Source organism: Vigna umbellata, chromosome 6 (assembly GCF_029865625.1).
Source record: "Vigna umbellata cultivar VRB3 chromosome 6, Vumbellata_1.0, whole genome shotgun sequence".
Classification (NCBI taxonomy): Eukaryota; Viridiplantae; Streptophyta; class Magnoliopsida; order Fabales; family Fabaceae; genus Vigna; species Vigna umbellata.
The window spans coordinates 35,439,465-35,458,373 of record NC_142170.1 but is presented as its reverse complement, the minus strand read 5'-3'; the positions used below and the strand labels follow the sequence as shown (position 1 = coordinate 35,458,373).

General features: G+C 30.5%; 1 protein-coding gene across 1 annotated transcript; it reads right to left on the bottom strand.

Annotated features, from left to right (window-relative positions):
* Positions 1 to 16,842: 16,842 nt before the first annotated feature.
* Positions 16,843 to 17,638, bottom strand: LOC124845057 (large ribosomal subunit protein eL37x-like). The gene is made up of 4 exons (XM_047322091.2): positions 17,524 to 17,638; positions 17,308 to 17,443; positions 17,137 to 17,238; positions 16,843 to 17,057 (listed from the first exon to the last, which is right to left on the bottom strand). Exons 1-4 carry the CDS (start codon positions 17,524 to 17,526, stop codon positions 17,011 to 17,013), a joined length of 288 nt encoding a protein of 95 aa, XP_047178047.1. The 5' UTR covers positions 17,527 to 17,638; the 3' UTR covers positions 16,843 to 17,010.
* Positions 17,639 to 18,909: the final 1,271 nt, after the last annotated feature.

The following is an 18,909-nucleotide window of genomic DNA, read 5'->3' as shown; positions in this document are numbered from 1 at the left end:
CACTCGCAACTTTTCCCAACTTGTTCTACCAATTTATTACCGATAAATTTAATGCTCATAAACTTTAACATCCTTACATGGTCATGCGCGCTACTTGCATATCGATTGCAGAATCCTTCATCCTTGCACTGTGTTTCGGGTAAACGACAAGTTTTCACATTAATTAACTTATCTTGGACCTCCTAACATTATAATAACATTTAATAACTTTTTATCAGTTCAAGTACACGTGAAAGTTTTTTTTTAAGATCAAAAACTGTGGATAATCCATTGATTAAGGTGTGAATCCCTAATCCCCCACTGTAACACCATATGGGTAGAATTATAAAAATAATGAAAAAAAATAATTGTAAACAAGAAAGGCAACTTGTTAGCTCGTGTGGATGGAATTGTGATAATTCATTACAAACTAATATTTTATGGTAGAAAAAGAGGTAAATCAACAAGCAATAAATAAGAAGATTTTTTGATAGGTAAACGAGTGTAAATTTTATTTTTTAAATTATTATATAAAGCTAGTTTAAATTTAAAATTTATATTTTATCATGATATCAAAATTACGAATTAAAGTCTATTTTAATAAAATTTATTGTTTGTTATTGTATTATTAATTGTCGAATTATTTGTTTGGTCAAAATTAAAAATAAAATAATTTTATAGTATATAATTTTTTTTATAAACTAATTTTATAAGATTAAACTAAGTTTAAAATTTTATTTTTTGTAAAAGAAATATACAAATTCAATGTTTATTAGAACAAATTTTATTAATCGGAAATGTTAATTGAAGGTGTGATAAGAATCTCGTATCTTGTACTTAAAGTGAAACAAGGCTCATTAAAACGAAGAAAAAGAAAAAGTAATGTAAGGCATCTGCTAAAGAACATGAAAGCAACAGAATGTAAACTTCATCTTTTGCAAGCAATTGGAAGGCAAAGATGATATCAAACACTTTACTTCCTTTTCGCTTTAAATATTCTTTTTCTCTTTATTTTCTGGTCCGATCTCAACTTTTACTCCTAAAACTTAAAAGACTTAATTTTAGGCTGATGAGATTCTACTGGTTATAAACAAAGGTAAAACATTAATCTAGTTATTAAGTGTGTGAGATTCTAATAATTTAGTTCTTGAAAGAATAACAAAAATTAATTTAATTTGTTCAATTTGTAAAAAAAATGGTTTATAGTATTATAATTTATTAATAATTAATTTTAATTTTATTATCGAATTGACCTTTAAAAATATATTTTAATGACAAAATAATATTAGTAAACTTAATCATTGGACATAATTGCAAAAACATTATACATTTATGGACTAAATTAAAAGTGTTTCATCTATTTAAAAACTAATCGACTATTTATCCTATAAAAAAATTCACAAGTTGTTTGAAAATTTAGGAAGAATCCGTAATATAGAAATTAGGTATATTAATGGGAGGAAAACAAACGTATAATTTCCCAATCAATCAATGAAAAATATTTTAAAATTAACTGTTTGTTCATTACAAAAATCTGTCATATATAAAACTTTACACTAAGGATTTTCAAGATTTGGATCAATGTATACTCATATCAAATTAAGAAGAATACGTATTTAATCAAGAGAAATTTTTTTAAATATTATAAATAACCAAAAATTGTAATATATATATATATATATATATATATATATATATATATATATATATATTGATATCCAAATTTATTATTTTATTTACAACTTTTGTAAGTTGAGACTTTGCTGTTTTTTTTTTTCTATTTGTTGTATCAGATATATTAAAAAAATTAATGTATTTTAAAGATATAATAAAAAAACATAAAAAAATCAACTTTTGTTTATATGAGCTTCAAAATGTTATTGTAAGCATACTCATTCCTTGATAAAGAAGACGACGACAACAAGAATATCAACGTTAACATCTCAAATAGAAATACCCAAAAGAAAATTAGCCAAACCTAAAATTTAAAAAATCTTTGTTTTGAAATAGAATGATTTTTCAAATGATTTAATTTTTTATGATATAAGATGAATTTATGACATACGATGATAGGGAAGTGTGCCTTACAATTAATTACCATCACAGTGATTATTGCAAAGAAAAAAAAAAGTTTAAGAAAGCATACCTTGATTATGTAACCTTAAAGGTAAAAACCTTGTAAGTTAATTAAGGTTGTAACTCAGTATTAATTGTTGCTCGTTTACACTACAGTAGAATTTGTGATTCTACAGTATTTTGGCCTTCTTCTGAGTTATTGCTACATTAAAGATTTAGCCTCACTTGCACGTTACTCAAATCCATTGACCCAAACTCAAATAGTATAGCTACTATGTAAAAATATCTTCTTTATACTTTACAAAGGACCCTAAAATCGTACCAAATTAATGTAATGTAAGAACAGCAACTCAATTTCTACGAATTCTATAAATGTCACGTTCACTTCGAAACTTTCAATTTAGGCTACTCTGCTAATTATTAATTACATTGCTTTTTTAATGGTAATTAACATCTATTTCTGTTGCTTGAATAAAATTATTTTTTTTAAATTTGAATTCAATGTAGAAAATAATAATGCCAAACATTTATTTCAAGTTTTAGAATTTCATTAACATTGAAATATAACTTAGTAACTTTTAATAGAAAACTAATCAACTATTGGTTCGATTAGATAGCTCTCGGATGACTTTTTGTATTAAAATTCTTATTTGTTGACTAAAATCTAAGTGATACTATATAATTAATTAACAAAAAAATCGCTATCAACAATTTCAAATATCATTTTGAATGTTCACTAATGTGGACGGAAAGCAATTTGCACATTTTGGACTGCCACTGCCAAACCAAGGTACACTCATTATAAAAGCCTGCAATAAATTCAACATTGTCTAGATTGGCAAGAATGGACAACTAAAATAATAATAATAAAAAATAATAATAATAATAATAAAATAGTTGCATTATTGGAATGGAGTAGATTTAAATTTGATAAACTATGCATCAATCGATAACGCATCTCTAACTCGAAGTATTTGTATTTATAATGTAACATCCAATTTAGTAATATAAACTACTAAAATAAACCTTATATTAACAATGATATAACAAAACTACATATCTTTCAAAGAATAAAATTTTTCACCTGAAGAATAAGAGTAGAACCTACTCTGCAAGCTTCACTCTCAACCTCCCGCTAAGTCAACTGAAAGATTGTATCCCTAAGCTCATACCATTAAGGTGATCATCGCAATAGAAAAATCACAAACAAAGACAGACCACAGAAAATACAAGGGTAAGCTAGTTTACAATTGAGAAACAATATATATATATATATATATATATATATATATATATATATATATATATATATATATAAACTCATTTAAAACATGTTATATACAACCACATATCACTACACAATCATCAAACCCTTTATGCAAAACACTTATTATGAATGGATTGTCTGGACTTAGAATGATTGTCGAGCTATGGCGGGTCGTGCACTCGTAGTGACTTCTACTGCTTTGCAAAGCCATTGTCAATGGGTTTCACCCTACCACACTCACGAGGTTAGTCCGTTATCACTCACCTTGGATCATACTGGAAGCACCCAAGACTAGGACCTCCTGCTACTCCTCACGACATGGATCAATCCTCTCTACTTGAGAATGAAAGACCATTGGAGTTTCAAGGTAACCCCCAAGACTGAGCTCCTGCATTCATTCTAAACATACTTGAATCTCAATAAGAGAATTCACTTTGGATCACAACATAGGGCACCACCATATAATCTCTCCGTGAGGATCATGGAATTACGTCCATCAACCATACTTTGAAATCACATACTTTCACTTTACAACATAACTCGTGACAATAACCAATTATGTAATGTAAGACAAACTTAAACATATTTCATATTGCACTCAACAATTCATTTAAAACAACTTAAGACTAAAAGAAAAGAGTGAACTAAACCTGGATCATTCGCACAGCGCACACATTCGCAGAGCGAATCTAAAAGTTTCTTGCACAGCGACCCAACTTGTTGTGTGAATCCTCAAACAGAGACCCACTCCTCATAATCATTCGCACAACAATTAAACTCGTTATGCTAATAAACTCCTAATTGAATCAGACCCTAAATTTCTCGCATAGCGCCCCAATTCGCCATGTGGATCATCAAACAAAGAACAACCCTCTCAAACCATTCTCACAACGCGTCTATTTGCTGTGCGAATGCCCTGGCAGAGAGCATCTGCAGAATTATACAACTCAAACCCCAATTACCAATTCTATCTATTTTCCCAACTTCTAACACCTCTAGATTATTTTATATACCTAATTAGACTTGACTAAGTGATTCTAAACCTTCATAACATCAATCTAAAGTGTTTATGAACCAATTTCTACCCCAAAACTTACAATTCAACAACCTAAGGACTCAATTCATGATTTATCACTTTTGACACATTTTTCAGCAAGGTAAGACTTCAAACAAGTCACAATTGACTTAATTAAACTATTACAACTGACCATTTGAACCTCTATCCCCTAATTCTCATTTTCAGTACTCCATTTCCTCAAAATGAAATCTAAACCAAGTATAACTCTACCTTATCTATCATTACACCTTTTCCCCACAAATTCATCCATTTTAAACATCTTAACCACTCACCACACACTCAAAACAGACTTCACATACTTCAAACCAGTTCACAAGACTTCTCTCACAATTTTCACTTCCTAAGACCTCATTTTTAACCAAAAACCTATAACCAAGATTAACACTTGCTTCCAAATAATTCCATCATTAAACTTCACTTTATCAATACACAATCCAACATCAAAACACATATAACGGATTCCACATAGCATACATATATCATCATCACACAAAACATCCACCACATAATTGATTTCTATACTTCCAAATCATAGAACATAATTTTACTCAAATATTTCAATATTCATACATTCTCTAACATGCACAATTAACATAAATTAAAGAAACTCTAGCTTCCCTTACCTCTGGTCAACAACACAGCTCAACGCAACTCCAACATATGCTTGCACCGCAAGGCAACTCTAGAAAACCCTACAAATCACCAATTGGTGATAGAAAATCAACCTTAGAACCTAATTTTAGCTAAGAATTGAAGAGAAAAGCTAATAGATACATGCAAACAAAATTCGTCGCATGATCATAGTTCAAGAACGTATGGAGGAAAAAGAGGAAACAACTTACTGGCTCAAAACAAGAAATTGATCGGTAGAGATTGTTGCCCTTGACGCAAGGATCGTCTAGGCAGTTCCTGATCGTCGAACAGATGATCCAAGAGTGAGAAAGGTTAGAAAAATGGTAAAGAACTCTAGAAAAGTAGCTTTTAGAGAATGGTACGTTTTAAAATAATGAAACTTGTTTATAACAAAACTATTTATAATAAAATTATTTAATATTAAAATAATCGAGTCTCACTATTTTTAGACTACCATCACCTCTAAAATACTATTTTATGAGGTTTCACATATAATATTTTCAATAATTTTAAAACATGTATAACAATAATAATATTTAATTAATGATTTCTTTTTTCTTCTTTGTCCATAGCCCAGTCACACCACGCATGCAACAGGCAAGTTTACAATCAAGTTCGCAACTTGCCATGCCGGTGACGCCACTTTTCAAACATTTACGCACTTTTTGTTTTCTTTTTTTTTTTAATCACCAACTAGATTATTATTTTTTTCTCTAGAGACTAATCTTTTATGTTATTTTGTTTTCATGATTTTGATAAAAAAAATCTTAAACTACTGTTATATAATAAGAAAGAGTATAAAAAGTTATATTTAAATTGTATTTTAATCGAATACAATGCATTCTTTATTGTATTTTGAATAATTTTAATTGCTTTAATTCATATATATATCTCAATCGATGGTTATTGTTTTATAATAAGCATGGTTACAAGTTTTATTTACCCTCAAACCAAACTGATTATTTTTTTTAAATAGTTATACATACAAATAAAACTCATTAATCCAAATATTATAGAAAAAATTTAAGAGGGAAAAAAAGAAAGTATGAATTTGTTAAAAAATATAGAAGATAATAAAAGTAAGTGAGAAAGTGGAAGGTATCTGAGTAAGTAATGAAGCTGCATGCATTCGTTTTGATGGGGTTGTGAAAGGTATGAGTGATTCTCCCTGCACCTCACGGTCTTCTTCCTGCACCTCCAAAACATATTTTAATTCCAATGATACCCTTCACAGAGAAACCGCATTTCGAACTGCGACAATTTCCTCCTGCACACCGCATTTCGAACTGCGGCAACTTCCTCCTGCACCTCCAAAAGCGAAAAGCACAAACCCACCGCATTTCGATCTGCGGCTGAGACAAACCGCACTTCGAAGTGCGTTAGATTTTTAGGGTTTAGTTTTTTAATTTTTTTATTAGGTTAGTATATATTTATTTTATTAGGTTTTATTTTTATTAGGTTAGTATAATAAATTTAATTTTTTATGTTAGTTGTTAAATAAAATGTTTTGTTTTAATATATTTTGAATTATTTTATTTGTTTGTTAAATTTTGTTGAATTTGTTATTTTTCAACATATTATTTTTTTCTTAATATATTATTTATTATGTATTTAATTTTATTTAAGTTTTTTAATTTTTTATGAAATTGAAATAATTATTAAATTGTTTATTGAATTAAATAATAATTATTATATGTAATGTTAAATATTATTTTGGATTTAAAGTGCAACAATTAATTAAAACGCACTTCGAAGTGCGGTTAGGAAACAATTAATTAAAATAGGAAACGCACTTCGAAGTGCGGTTAGGAAAGAAACAATTAATTAAAATAGGAAACGCACTTCGAAGTGCGGTTAGCAAAGAAACAATTAATTATAAAAAACCCACTTCGAAGTGCGGTTAGAAAAAAATTAATTAAAACGCACTTCGAAGTGCGGTATTAATTTTTAACTTTTTGTTAATAAAGGGTAAAATGGTAAAATTGGGGGTACAGAATGAAGGCAGTGAAGTGTAGGAAGAATCACTGGAAAGGTATTTCACATAAGACATTGGGTGGTGTGAGGTGATGGTGCATGCATGGTGGAAGAGACAAAAGTACAGAACAATGTGCAGTCCTAGAAAAGGACAATGGCAGTGATAGATAGATAGATAGAGGGTGAGCCTGAGCTTCAACCTCTCCACACATATTCTGAGTCTAACTAAATATGAACAATCTCTCTCTGCTCTCTCAAAAACAATCAAATCCACCTACGCAGGCTCGTGATCCAAGATACCATCATTATTATCATTCACTCATTCATTCCACCACTCTTCATATCAACCATGGATCCATACATGCAGACAAATACACCACTGCTTCAATGCAATTTATGATAACGCCATGCTTCTTCTCTATATAAACTTTCCATCACATCTTCCTCTTATTTATTGCTCCACTGACATGTATCTATCAAGCATCAAATGCACTCACATAAATAAATTAAATAATACAATATCCTCTCATTTCTTCACATCACAAGATGCTCCTCTTCTGTTATTTTTACATTTATATAAGGGCTTTTACCAGTATCACAATTGCATGGCTGACAATTGATGGTGACCAAATCGATCCCTTTTACCAGCATCACATGAAAATGAAGCACAGCCTAGCAAAAGGAAAGGAAAAATCCAACAAGGGCAGAACAAAAATCCAATGAGAAAAATCATTGGTCTTCGCAATACTCACTGATGCAAGAACATCTGCACATGTGTTATAACAATCTACATCCCAATGCAACGTGTTGGTGTACCCTAATGGATTGATTGCGCATGGCTCAGAGGACAATCAAAGGGTGTGTCCCACTTGTAAATGTGACCACGGCCCCCCAAACTGTTCACATGTTAAACTTTTGCATTTTGTTTCAAATTCAAAAAATGTAAAACTAGTAGCATTGTAAAATCTTTCGCAATATTAAAACGGTTCCCATCTTTTGGAGTGGGAAGCAAGATTGCAACTTGACCTTCAGTTCAGCCCAACATTCACCAATAAATTCCATCACTCGCCATTTTCTACATACTATATATAGCTGCATTTCGAAACCAATTTCTATTCTTCGAAAGCTAACCTAAATTTTAAATATGAATCGTACAACATGGTCCACCGTTTCCTTTAACATCAAGATAAAACCGCTCTTGTCTTTTCATGGGAAAAAGAACAGCAGCAGTTCACAAAGGAAGGTAGCAGATCTGACAACGTTAAATATAACCGAGACAAGGATAGTAACATTGCTTTACGAAGGAAAGGGGCAGAAAGCTCTGTTCTGTAAATTACACTGTATATGTTTTTTTTTTTTCTCTTTGTACTTCATTTTGGATAGACTTTCGTATTTCTTTTTAATTTTTTACCATGACTCCTTCTTACAAAACCTCTGCATAAAGTGATAGGAATTTTACATGGTTAGTCTCACAATAATTTTTATGCTACATGTAATTATAAAAATCAGTCAAAACATAAGTACATAGCAGTATCCTAAACCCTAATAAAGAATTGAGATTTGTTTCAAATATACAGGTCCAAAATGGGATGTACGATATACTGTTAGCATTAGGTCAGAGGTAAAGAATGAGGAGAGAAAGGAAAAAGGGAAAAAGTTAAAGCACTGAGAAGGAGGAGACAAAATTGCAGTGAATAATGGTTGTAATTCTGAAACCCTAGATGGTTAAGTTCAATAGAAGAGGCTTTTTTCTATGTTTTCCTGAAGCTCCCAATCATTCCAAAGGTGGGTCCAGTAACATCTTTTCTTTAAACTCGTGATTATGACTTTGGCAAGTTGAGCAAAGGAGGGTGTCACTGTCAAGAATCTCAACCATGAAATTGGTTTGGTACTTTATCTGTTTGGGAGGAACTATACTTTTCCAACATTCTTTTTAATCAGTTCCTTTTCAAAAAAATAAAAAAATAAAGGTATAAACACAGACCCTTTTGAGACCTTTATTTAATTTTTTTAAGGGTAGCAAAACTTTCGGAAAAAGGCACCAATTACAAGTTAAAATAATGCCTAGCTAGTGATGGAGGGAAAGAATCAGCAGCTTATCATTATGTGTCAACTGGAATTTGCCTCGACCTTTTTTGGTACAAAATTTGCCTGAACTTTTGTTTGTAGATTGTTCTTTCCATTATTTCTTATATGTTTTGTAGATTTCTATACACAATGTGTTGTGTGAGCAAAGCAAGGCCTGTCAATTTTGGTCTTCCAGGTACATACATTTGATTGATTATTTTGTCCCATTTTTGTGTGTGAGGTCACTGCTTAGACCATCAAGGCATCCACTTACTCTGATTTTTATTTCCAGTGATTGTGAGAGTATGTGATAAATGAAAATGGATCCCCACTCATCTTCCATCTCTATCTGTCAACATCCATGGAGCTGTATGTATAATTAATAACAACCACATCAGACAAACAATCTCACTCATAGAAAACATACTCATCCAAATTTACTCTATTATTAGTTGATTTAAAATTTACAGCAAGGCTCAACATGTCTGTCTATACAGTTCTATACAGTTCTGATTTTTTGAACTCCCTCTTGTTGAAAACTAACAAATACAGATTAATTATATGTATATTAACTAATTGATCAATTCAAAACAGATTGAGAAAGCAAATTTACATATAAAAACTTAGAATCTGATAGTAAAATCAATGTGTGGCACTGCACCTAGTTGGCATGAAAGCAGATGATGGAATAATGCATATTTTGGGTGTGTGTGAGTGTGAGAGAGAAAACGACAGTGTAGTAAGTGGGAGTTGTAATTGGTTATGGTTTACCCTAAAGGAAATTATACATACAAGTTGCCAATAGTTGGAAAAGGGAGTTATACTTTAAGGACCACGAAAAAGTTTTGGCAACTGTAGAAGCAAGTATAAAGTTAAGATGCCTCTCTCTTTCTTCCTTTCATGTACATATCTTCTATCTGTGTTCTTGTTTTTCCACCACTTTCTTTGCCCAATAAATTCATTTCATAGTCTATTTACTCAGAATTTGATTGGCAAAGTGGCCATAATTAAATTAATTTGAAGTTATCCAACTAATAACTTAGTCTTTTCGTTTAAGATAAAAGTAAAGTTAACAAAAGTATAATTATTAGTAATTCAATTACATATGAAACCATGATGAACTATTTACTTTAGGACAACACTGATTTGGATATATTACTTTTGTTAAACTACACTTTTATAACATACATACAAATGAGTTGTTGGTTCAATTTCGCAATCACAATGTGAAAAAGTAAAATCGATAGTTTGGTCATTTAATTTTACATTTTCACGAAAGCATATTCTATATTTTTTTAATTTCATTTTAGTATTTTATTTGCATTTTAGTTTTCAATTTAATTAATAATTTTTATTCAATAGCAGACAGTGCCACAAATTGTAACATCTTTAGTCATTTGAACCGATTATTTGACAAAAAATTACTAAACTGAAACTAAACGGAGAGATAAATAATTAACATGCAACAAAAGAATAGTTAAAACGCAAACAACATAATATAAAGTTTTTAAAAACTAAGTATTAAGTTTGCTATTAATAATTAATAATGGAAGGATAAGTTTTAAATCACGATCACAAATGCACCTTGAAGAAAATCCTCTTTCTTTCTTATTTTCCACCATCACATAAAAATCTTTATCAATAAATAACTTGCAGGTAATTTCTTACTCTACCCCGTGTTTTTTTTCCTGCACTCTCATATTTTTTAAATCCAATTATATCCTTATTGAAATTATAATTTTAAATTGTATAGTTCTTAGATATTTCAGATTACACAATCTGTAATACAAATTTATATTTGGTATTGCATAATCAATAATACAAATTTTGAAATCAATTTAGAATTTAAATTACATTTTTGAATTGTAGAATTTGTAATATAAATTTACATTTGAGATTCAACAATTCATAACTCAAGTTTGAAAAATAATCTGAAATGAAAAGTACATTCTGAATTATCTAACTTGTAAAGCAAATTTATAGAAATGTCATGTAATATAAGTTTAGATTTTGAATTGTACAATCTATAAATTTGAAAAACAATTCAGAATGCAAATACATTATGAATTGTATAGTTCGTAATGCAAATTTATACAAATTTATATTTCGAATTATATAGTTAGTAATATAAATTAAAAAGATAATTCAAGATTCAAAATACAAAGATGGTATAATCTAAATAAATTTACATTATGAATTATATAATATGTAATTCAAGTTTATATTCCGGATCACATAATCTGTAATACAAATTTTAAGACAACACGGAGTACAATTTTTTTAAATAAGGAGTAACTAAATCATTTCATTAAGACTAGGGATGAAGGAAGAAAACGTGGGAGGTGCAGAATGAAATTTCCTAATTTGCATTCCTTCATAAGATTGGATCCTTTAAGGTATCGGGTGTTGCTCCCTCCACCACCACCACTTCTCCTTCCACCTCCCCAACCTTTTGCAAAAAAATTTTAATTACAAAAATAATCTTTTTTACTTTTAACCCTATTTATTTACTTTAAACTCAAACCCTATCTTTTTATCCATTTTTACTTTTCACTCAGCCCCACCTCCCAACTCTCCTTCTTTCTCTTTTCAGATTCTCACCCCCCCCCCCCCCCCGCAAATTATATATTTCATATAATTAAACTAATAAATAATTTTTTATATAATTATAAAATTGTTAAAGAATACAAAAATCATATATAAAAAATATATATTATACAAAAACATTAAAACAAAAATCTAATTATATATAACTGCAAAATACAAAGAAAAATGTAAATATAAACTAATAACAATAAAGATCTTCAAACATACATTATTAAAATACATCAAAAATATATTCAAAAATAATACGTCAAAACATATAAATTACACTACTAAAATATCTCCAAAATTAATATAAAAAAATAAACTAATAAAAATAAACTGGAAAATAAACATGTAACTTTAAACGGATGTGAGTATCCGTCAACGGATGTCAACATCCGTTTAAGGCAAAGCGGATATCGACATTCGTTTTTCCTTAAACGGATGTTGACATCCGCTGAGGGATGTTTACATTCGTTTAAAGATTATACGCTTATTTTTTTAGGATTTATTACGCACATTCACGACGAATCCTTCAAGCACCACCACACACTGATGTTGGCACGGCTAATCAATTGCTTCCACCACCACTTGCAATCTCTCACTAAGCACACCAGCTAATGAAAGTTCACCACACTCTGATACCACAATTCTATCACAATTAAAGAATGAGAGGAAGAAGTGAAACGTGAAAAAGAGCACAATGAAACAATGAGGGGACGAACGATAAAGAGGAAGAAGAGTTGCCGCTGCATACATGTAGAGGATTGGAGTGAGTAAAGGTTAAAAAATATTAATCCTAAAATTTTACTAAGGATAAAATAGGAATGAAAAAATAAAGAGAGGAGTAAAACAGAAATGGGGTGGTGGAGAAAGAAGGGGTGGTGGTGAAGGGAGCAACACCCTAAGATCTCTTGTTTATGGGCTGTTAGTTGTCTGGATGGATAACTTTAACAAGCAACTACATTGGGCCTTGAGGCCGAACATGTGCATAATTAATCCATAGAAAATAATATGGGTGTTGCTCCCTCTACCTCCACAGCCTTCTCCCTCCACCTCCCTAATTATCTTTAATTCCAATTATATCCTTAAAGTTAAAATTTTTTATTTTTATTATTTTAATATTTTAATATTTAAATATAAACTAATATAAATATACATTATTAAAATACATTAAAAAGATATTCAAAAATAATAAATCAAAATATTAAAATATCTAATAAAATAATAACAGAAACATAAAATTAAAACAAAGCTTAAACGGATGACATCCTTCAACGGATGTCAACATCCGTTTAAGGCGAAACGGATGTCGACATCCGTTTTGCCTTAAACGGATGTTGACATCCGTTGAAGGATGTCATCCGTTTAGGCTTCGTTTTCATTTTACGTTTTAGGGTTAAAGGATTATTGGAAAGATTATTGGAAGGATTATTGGAAGGGTTTAGGGTTTAGGGTTTAGAATTATTGGAAGGATTATGACTACGTACCTGGAGAGGAACCACGACAAGCACATTACACCACAAACGCACTGCACCACGTACTGCACCGAAAGCAAGAGGAAGATTGCTTGATAATTCTTTTCACGATCACTGAGCTTTGCAGAAAAATATTTTACTCATACAAGGAACTATGTAGGTTATCAGTGAAATATGTTATAAATGAGTAAAATTAAAAAACAATAATTCTAAAAATAAAATTTTACTGAGGGGCAAAATAGTAAAGGAGAGGTAGAGGGAGAAGGCTGTGGTGGTGGAGGGAGCAACACCCAAATAATATAACATTAACATTGTACTATATAGTATATTCCTTTATATCATAATTTTTATTAGCTAAAATTCATGAAAATTTTGGTTATAGAACTTCATCTATAGAGTTATTCTAGAATATTTAATTCGTGTGGGGATGTTTCCAAAAATTAATCCCCAATAACAGTAAATACGGTTTAGAAAGTTTGCTCTGAAAATTCAATTTTAAAAAATTAATTTCAAAATATGTATTAGTTACTTTTACAAATGACAAAGTGATTACATTGAAAAATAAAAGGGATGCACGGATAAATTTGTAAAGGTGCACCAGGTAAAAGTCGATTTATTAATGGAATCGCTATATAATTGGACTGAAGAAAACAAAAGAAAATACCAAATGTCAAATATAAGAGTGTTGCTCCCTCCACTACCATCAAATGTTCTCGGCACCACTTCATATCTAATTTGTTCTTATAAAACGGATGTCAACATCCGTTTCGCCTTCAACGCATGTAGACATCCGTTTACATATTTTATATTTTATTTTATTTTTTTATTTAAAAAAAAAAAGAAAACTTCAACCGATGTGACACATCCGTTTAATAGTTTTTTTTAAAAAATAATTATTAGTTAAATAATAATACATAAATTAAATTAATAATAATTATTTTATTAAATAAAATAATATTAATTTAAAAATAATTAAGTAATAATTTTAAAAAAATTAAATAATATTTATATATTAATTTAAAATACAATAAATTAAAAAACTAAAAACTAAAAAGAAAAAAAAACTTCAACGGCAACATTCGATGTAGCACAACCGTTTTAATAAATTTTTAAAAAATATTTTAATTATTATTTAAATAATAATACATAAATTAAATTAATAATTATTATTTTATAAAATAAAATAAAATTAATTTATAAATAATTAAATAATAATTTTCAAAAAAATTAAATAATATTTATATATTAATTTAAAATACAATAAATTAAAAAACTAAAAGCTACAAAAAAAACTTAAAAGATGTCACCACATCCGTTTTAATAGATTTGTAAAAAATATTTTAATTATTATTTAAATAATAATACATAAATTAAATTAATAATTATTATTTTATTAAATAAAATAAAATTAATTTATAAATAATTAAGTAATAATTTTAAAAAAATTAAATAATATTATATATTAATTTAAAATATAATATATTGAAAAACTAAAAACTAAAAAAAAAACAAAAACCTCAACGGATATGGCACATCCGTTGAAGAATTTTCTTCAACGGATGACATCCATTTAAGAAAAATGGTGGGAGTGTAGGATATTTTAAAATATAAAAGATAATTTTGAAATTTTAAAAAGATGTGGTAGTGCAGGGAGCAATGTGAGGTGGTGTAGAGAGTAACCCTCGAAATATAATGTACACGCATATAGATGACACTTTCTTCGTTCATCTATTTCTTTCTGCACCCCATATAGAAAGACATCCCACTTTTTCCTTCTCAGTGTTTTTAATTTGAAAGTGAAGAATAACTTTTGAAAATGGCTTCTAGAGTGTACGACATGCAAATAGTTTTTTTCTCAAAAAAATGGCTTTCGAAATGGTGAATCTCAAAGAATAAATAACTTCTGAATTGATGCAATTCAAAAGCAAAACTTTATTAAGAAAAAATTAAATTACAAATTAAACATTTCGGAAGTTATTTTGGACAACTTTTGGCTTTTAGATTTCAAAAATTTCTTTAAGCAAAAATAAAATGGCGTACGGATTTTACAAAATCGGAGTTTTTCAAAATGGGGATTTTATTTAATATAGGAATGTAGGGAGAAATATAGGGAGGTGTTGGGCACTTGGGCTTAACGTCAAGAAGGGGATAAATTCAAATTTCATAATTATTTATTTGGGACATGAGCTATTACAACACCGTTAAAATGAATTTGAAAAATGAGACAAAAGTGAAAAATTTTAAATTGGAAAACGAAAATGAAAACATCATCCTAATAGTTTTGAAATTACTTTTGGAATGTGAAAATGTAGGAAGAAATGTGTGGAGACGCAGAAAAACTAACTGAAATTTCTTTCAATGCACAGTATCATTTGCGTGGCTCGTTAGAATGCTATGTTAGCAACCATTTACATAGCCTTGGATAAAATATAAAAGTCGTGACAGCTGATTAATTAGTCATAACAAACCGCGAATATTTTCTTCTAAACTTCATTAAATTTATAAAGCTACAGAATCTATATATTGCCACTTCTGTAGCATGTCACTAAAAATTTAATGTGCAAGGATATAGGAAAAATTGGAGATATTTGTAATATTTGTAAAAGCATGATAATTCGAAATTCGAACAATTCAGATATGATATGCTCACATAACTTGAATGTTTAAATAAGTACAATTGTCTAGGCATAACTTTAGGAAGGCAAAACTCGGATCCCTTAACACTGTTATTTTTATACTTTCTTTAATTTAAAAGAAAAAATTGCCGTACTTTCTTTCAATTTTTATCATCAAAAAATAATATAAAATAGGAAACGAAAAAAAAAATCATCACAATATTAGAGTAAAACGACCTATTTAACATCAATATTGACGATGGTCGTAAAAAACCTAATAATCCCTTATACGGTAAGCGTAGTTTGGTAAGGAAATACAGAAAAGACATGAGGTAATCCCATCTTTAGACGTTTATCATCTTTATTTCAGGAAATTATGAATGAAAACTACAATTTTATAGGAAAGAGAATGTCAAACAATGAATATTAAAAAAGTTGAGTACAAATATTTCAAGAAAAGGATAGAGAGACGAATTTAAAAAGAAAATAATGCTTGTTGGTTATGGTGGACATGATGCCATAATTATCAAGTCAAGCAACCCATAAAATTTAGTAATAATGCATTTTCCTTAATTGTGTCCAACAAGACTTGTCAAGAGTAAACTTTTCAATAGAGAAGCAAAAATAACAAATATCCCTATAACTAAGGCAAATATTTCTTTTTTTGAGTCATCTTGACTATCACTTATCATTACATTATATATATCGCAAAATTGAATATTCTCATACTCTTCTTCTATGAAGGAAACATTACCAGGACAGAAAGTTGCAAAGAATTTTGAACATTCATGGTTTTGTCATTTCCCACCCGAATTATCAGGTGCGACATGTCTTGCATTTCTTCATTGTTGAAATTATTCTAGCTGGCTTGGATGGCAAGCCTATTCAAATAACATAAAACCCCAAACCAATAAACTAATAATGTATATTCTACTCTAAAATTCTAAAATTCTCCTGTAGTATGCAAAATATAAGTCAGTGCTGTAATGCAAACTATCTTATTAGCCTTGTTAGCATAAAATAATTAATTTTGCCAACAACAAATTCAAAATTAAGGCCTGAATTGAAAACTAAAGTATAGACGTAAAATAACTATCAAATCAAAATCTCCTTACCATAATCAAGTTGAAATACAAATCCATATATATGAAATGAGATCAAAACGACAGAAATATTGTTTCTCAGGGTTTCGAACAACATGGAAGCCTAAAAACTCCTACAATTCACTGATCCAGAAAAATTGCTACCTTCGACAGCTTAGGCAGTGGTAGCCGCTCCTCTCTTCCTGGGTGCAGCTTCGGTACCTGATTCAAAATCACAACGTTAGCAAAATCCCTAAAACAACACCCAAAATTAAACACTCAAATAATTAACCGATTATACCCTCTCTGAAGCCGCTCTTGAATCTGCGAGGCACGTGACGCAGATACCTCATTCTTCCAGTTCCAGTGGTCTTTCTCCTAATGGCCTTGACGCTCCAGTTATCTGAAACCATCGACCAATTAAGACCAAATCTTTAACACAAACCCTAAATTTAAAAAGTAAAAGAGTTACATTTTCTAGTGCGTGCTGCTGGGAAAGCACACGCAGCACAGCGACTCTTCTGGAGGTGGAAGCTGCGACGGCCGCATCTGACACAGAGGGTGTGGGTCTTGTTCCTCCTCTTACCGAAACTCCCTGTTCCCTTCCCCTGCACTCATGCAAAATCCAAACACCATCAGAATCAGATTCATATCACACCTACACAGAGTAGAAGAAAAAAGACGATACCATTGATGGTAGACGCAGAGCAGAAACCCAACTGCTGCGAAAGGAGAGAATATATATGAAACCTAATTGCTGCACTGGAGAGAATTTATGTATGGCACAGTGTGGGTTAGGGTATTTTTTTGTTTGGGCCTTCGGCCCAATTATGTAGCAAACGCAAAAAAAATAAAAAACGTGAAGTAGAAATAGAAAATATAAGAAATTTAAGTTATAAGCTATTATTAAATTCAATGACAACACATCAACTTTCTTTAATACTCACCAGAAAAACACAACAGAAAGGAAAAACTACAGAACCAGTATCTTCATCTTCACCAACAGAATCACTCCATTCATCCATTAGAACCTCCATCCCAACTCAAGCATGACACCATCATCCTCAACCTGCACTGCACAAAGCCACAGAAATAAGAACCAATCACCAAGAACAAAGACCAATTTCCAGCACCCACACACAAGCTCATATTCTACCTACACTGAACCAAAACGAAAACTCACCACTGTACCGTCCACCATCATCTTCAACCACTCAACACCAATCTCCATTTTCTGGCGGCAGGGTCGCGGCTGTGGCTGGGCTTCTGGCGGGCTAGTGTGGAGTCGTAGGGGTTGCCTGATTCTGATTTAGGTTTTGCGATGCATCTTAAAAGAAAGGAATCGACGAAGGAGAAAGAGAGGACAAGTGTCGCCCGTCATCGGCGACGACACCGGTGGCGATCACCGCTGCCGGTGTTGGCTCTTGCTAGGGAGGAGCCTCTAATATTGGGGCTGACGCCGCAATGCCCGCGAAGATAAGAAAGAGCCACTGCGCCGGCGACGCCTCTGATGGTTGCCGGCGTTTCCGCCGACGGCGCCGACCGGAAGTGGGACGTGCGGCGATGGCTGGCTCGTGGGGATGGAGATGATGAAGAAAGAAATCCTCGTGGGTTTCAATTTTGAAGATGACCCAACGTTTTGCCCTGCACCCCACTCTTACATGATTTCACCCCCTATATTTTTATTTTCCACTTTTTCCCCTGCTTCTAATTGCGCTCCACTTTTTTACACTTAATATTTTTATAGAAAAGAAAATAGAATTATAATTTTTAAAATACCAAAATTCCCTTATCTTAGTCGAATTTTCCTTGATCCAATCATTTCAAAATATATTTATCATAAAAATTTACTTTTCATAAAAAACAATGTGATGTATAATTTGTGACATCCCAAAATATCATATACACATATAATATAATAGGATTTAGCTATTATAATATGTAAAAGCAGAGATAGAGATAATAGTATTTAAATATGTATACAGTCATCCAAAAGATATAGAGAATTAAAACGAAAATCAAACTTGAGTACAAGTTTTCAAAGTTCTCTAAAATACAAGGCTATTGAAATTTT

Coding starts and splice junctions, on each gene's coding strand:
- LOC124845057 (XM_047322091.2), bottom strand. Junction 17,239..17,307: donor AGCAGCACGCACTAGAAAAT/GTAACTCTTTTA, acceptor CGATGGTTTCAG/ATAACTGGAGCGTCAAGGCC. Junction 17,058..17,136: donor CAAGAGCGGCTTCAGAGAGG/GTATAATCGGTT, acceptor ATTTTGAATCAG/GTACCGAAGCTGCACCCAGG.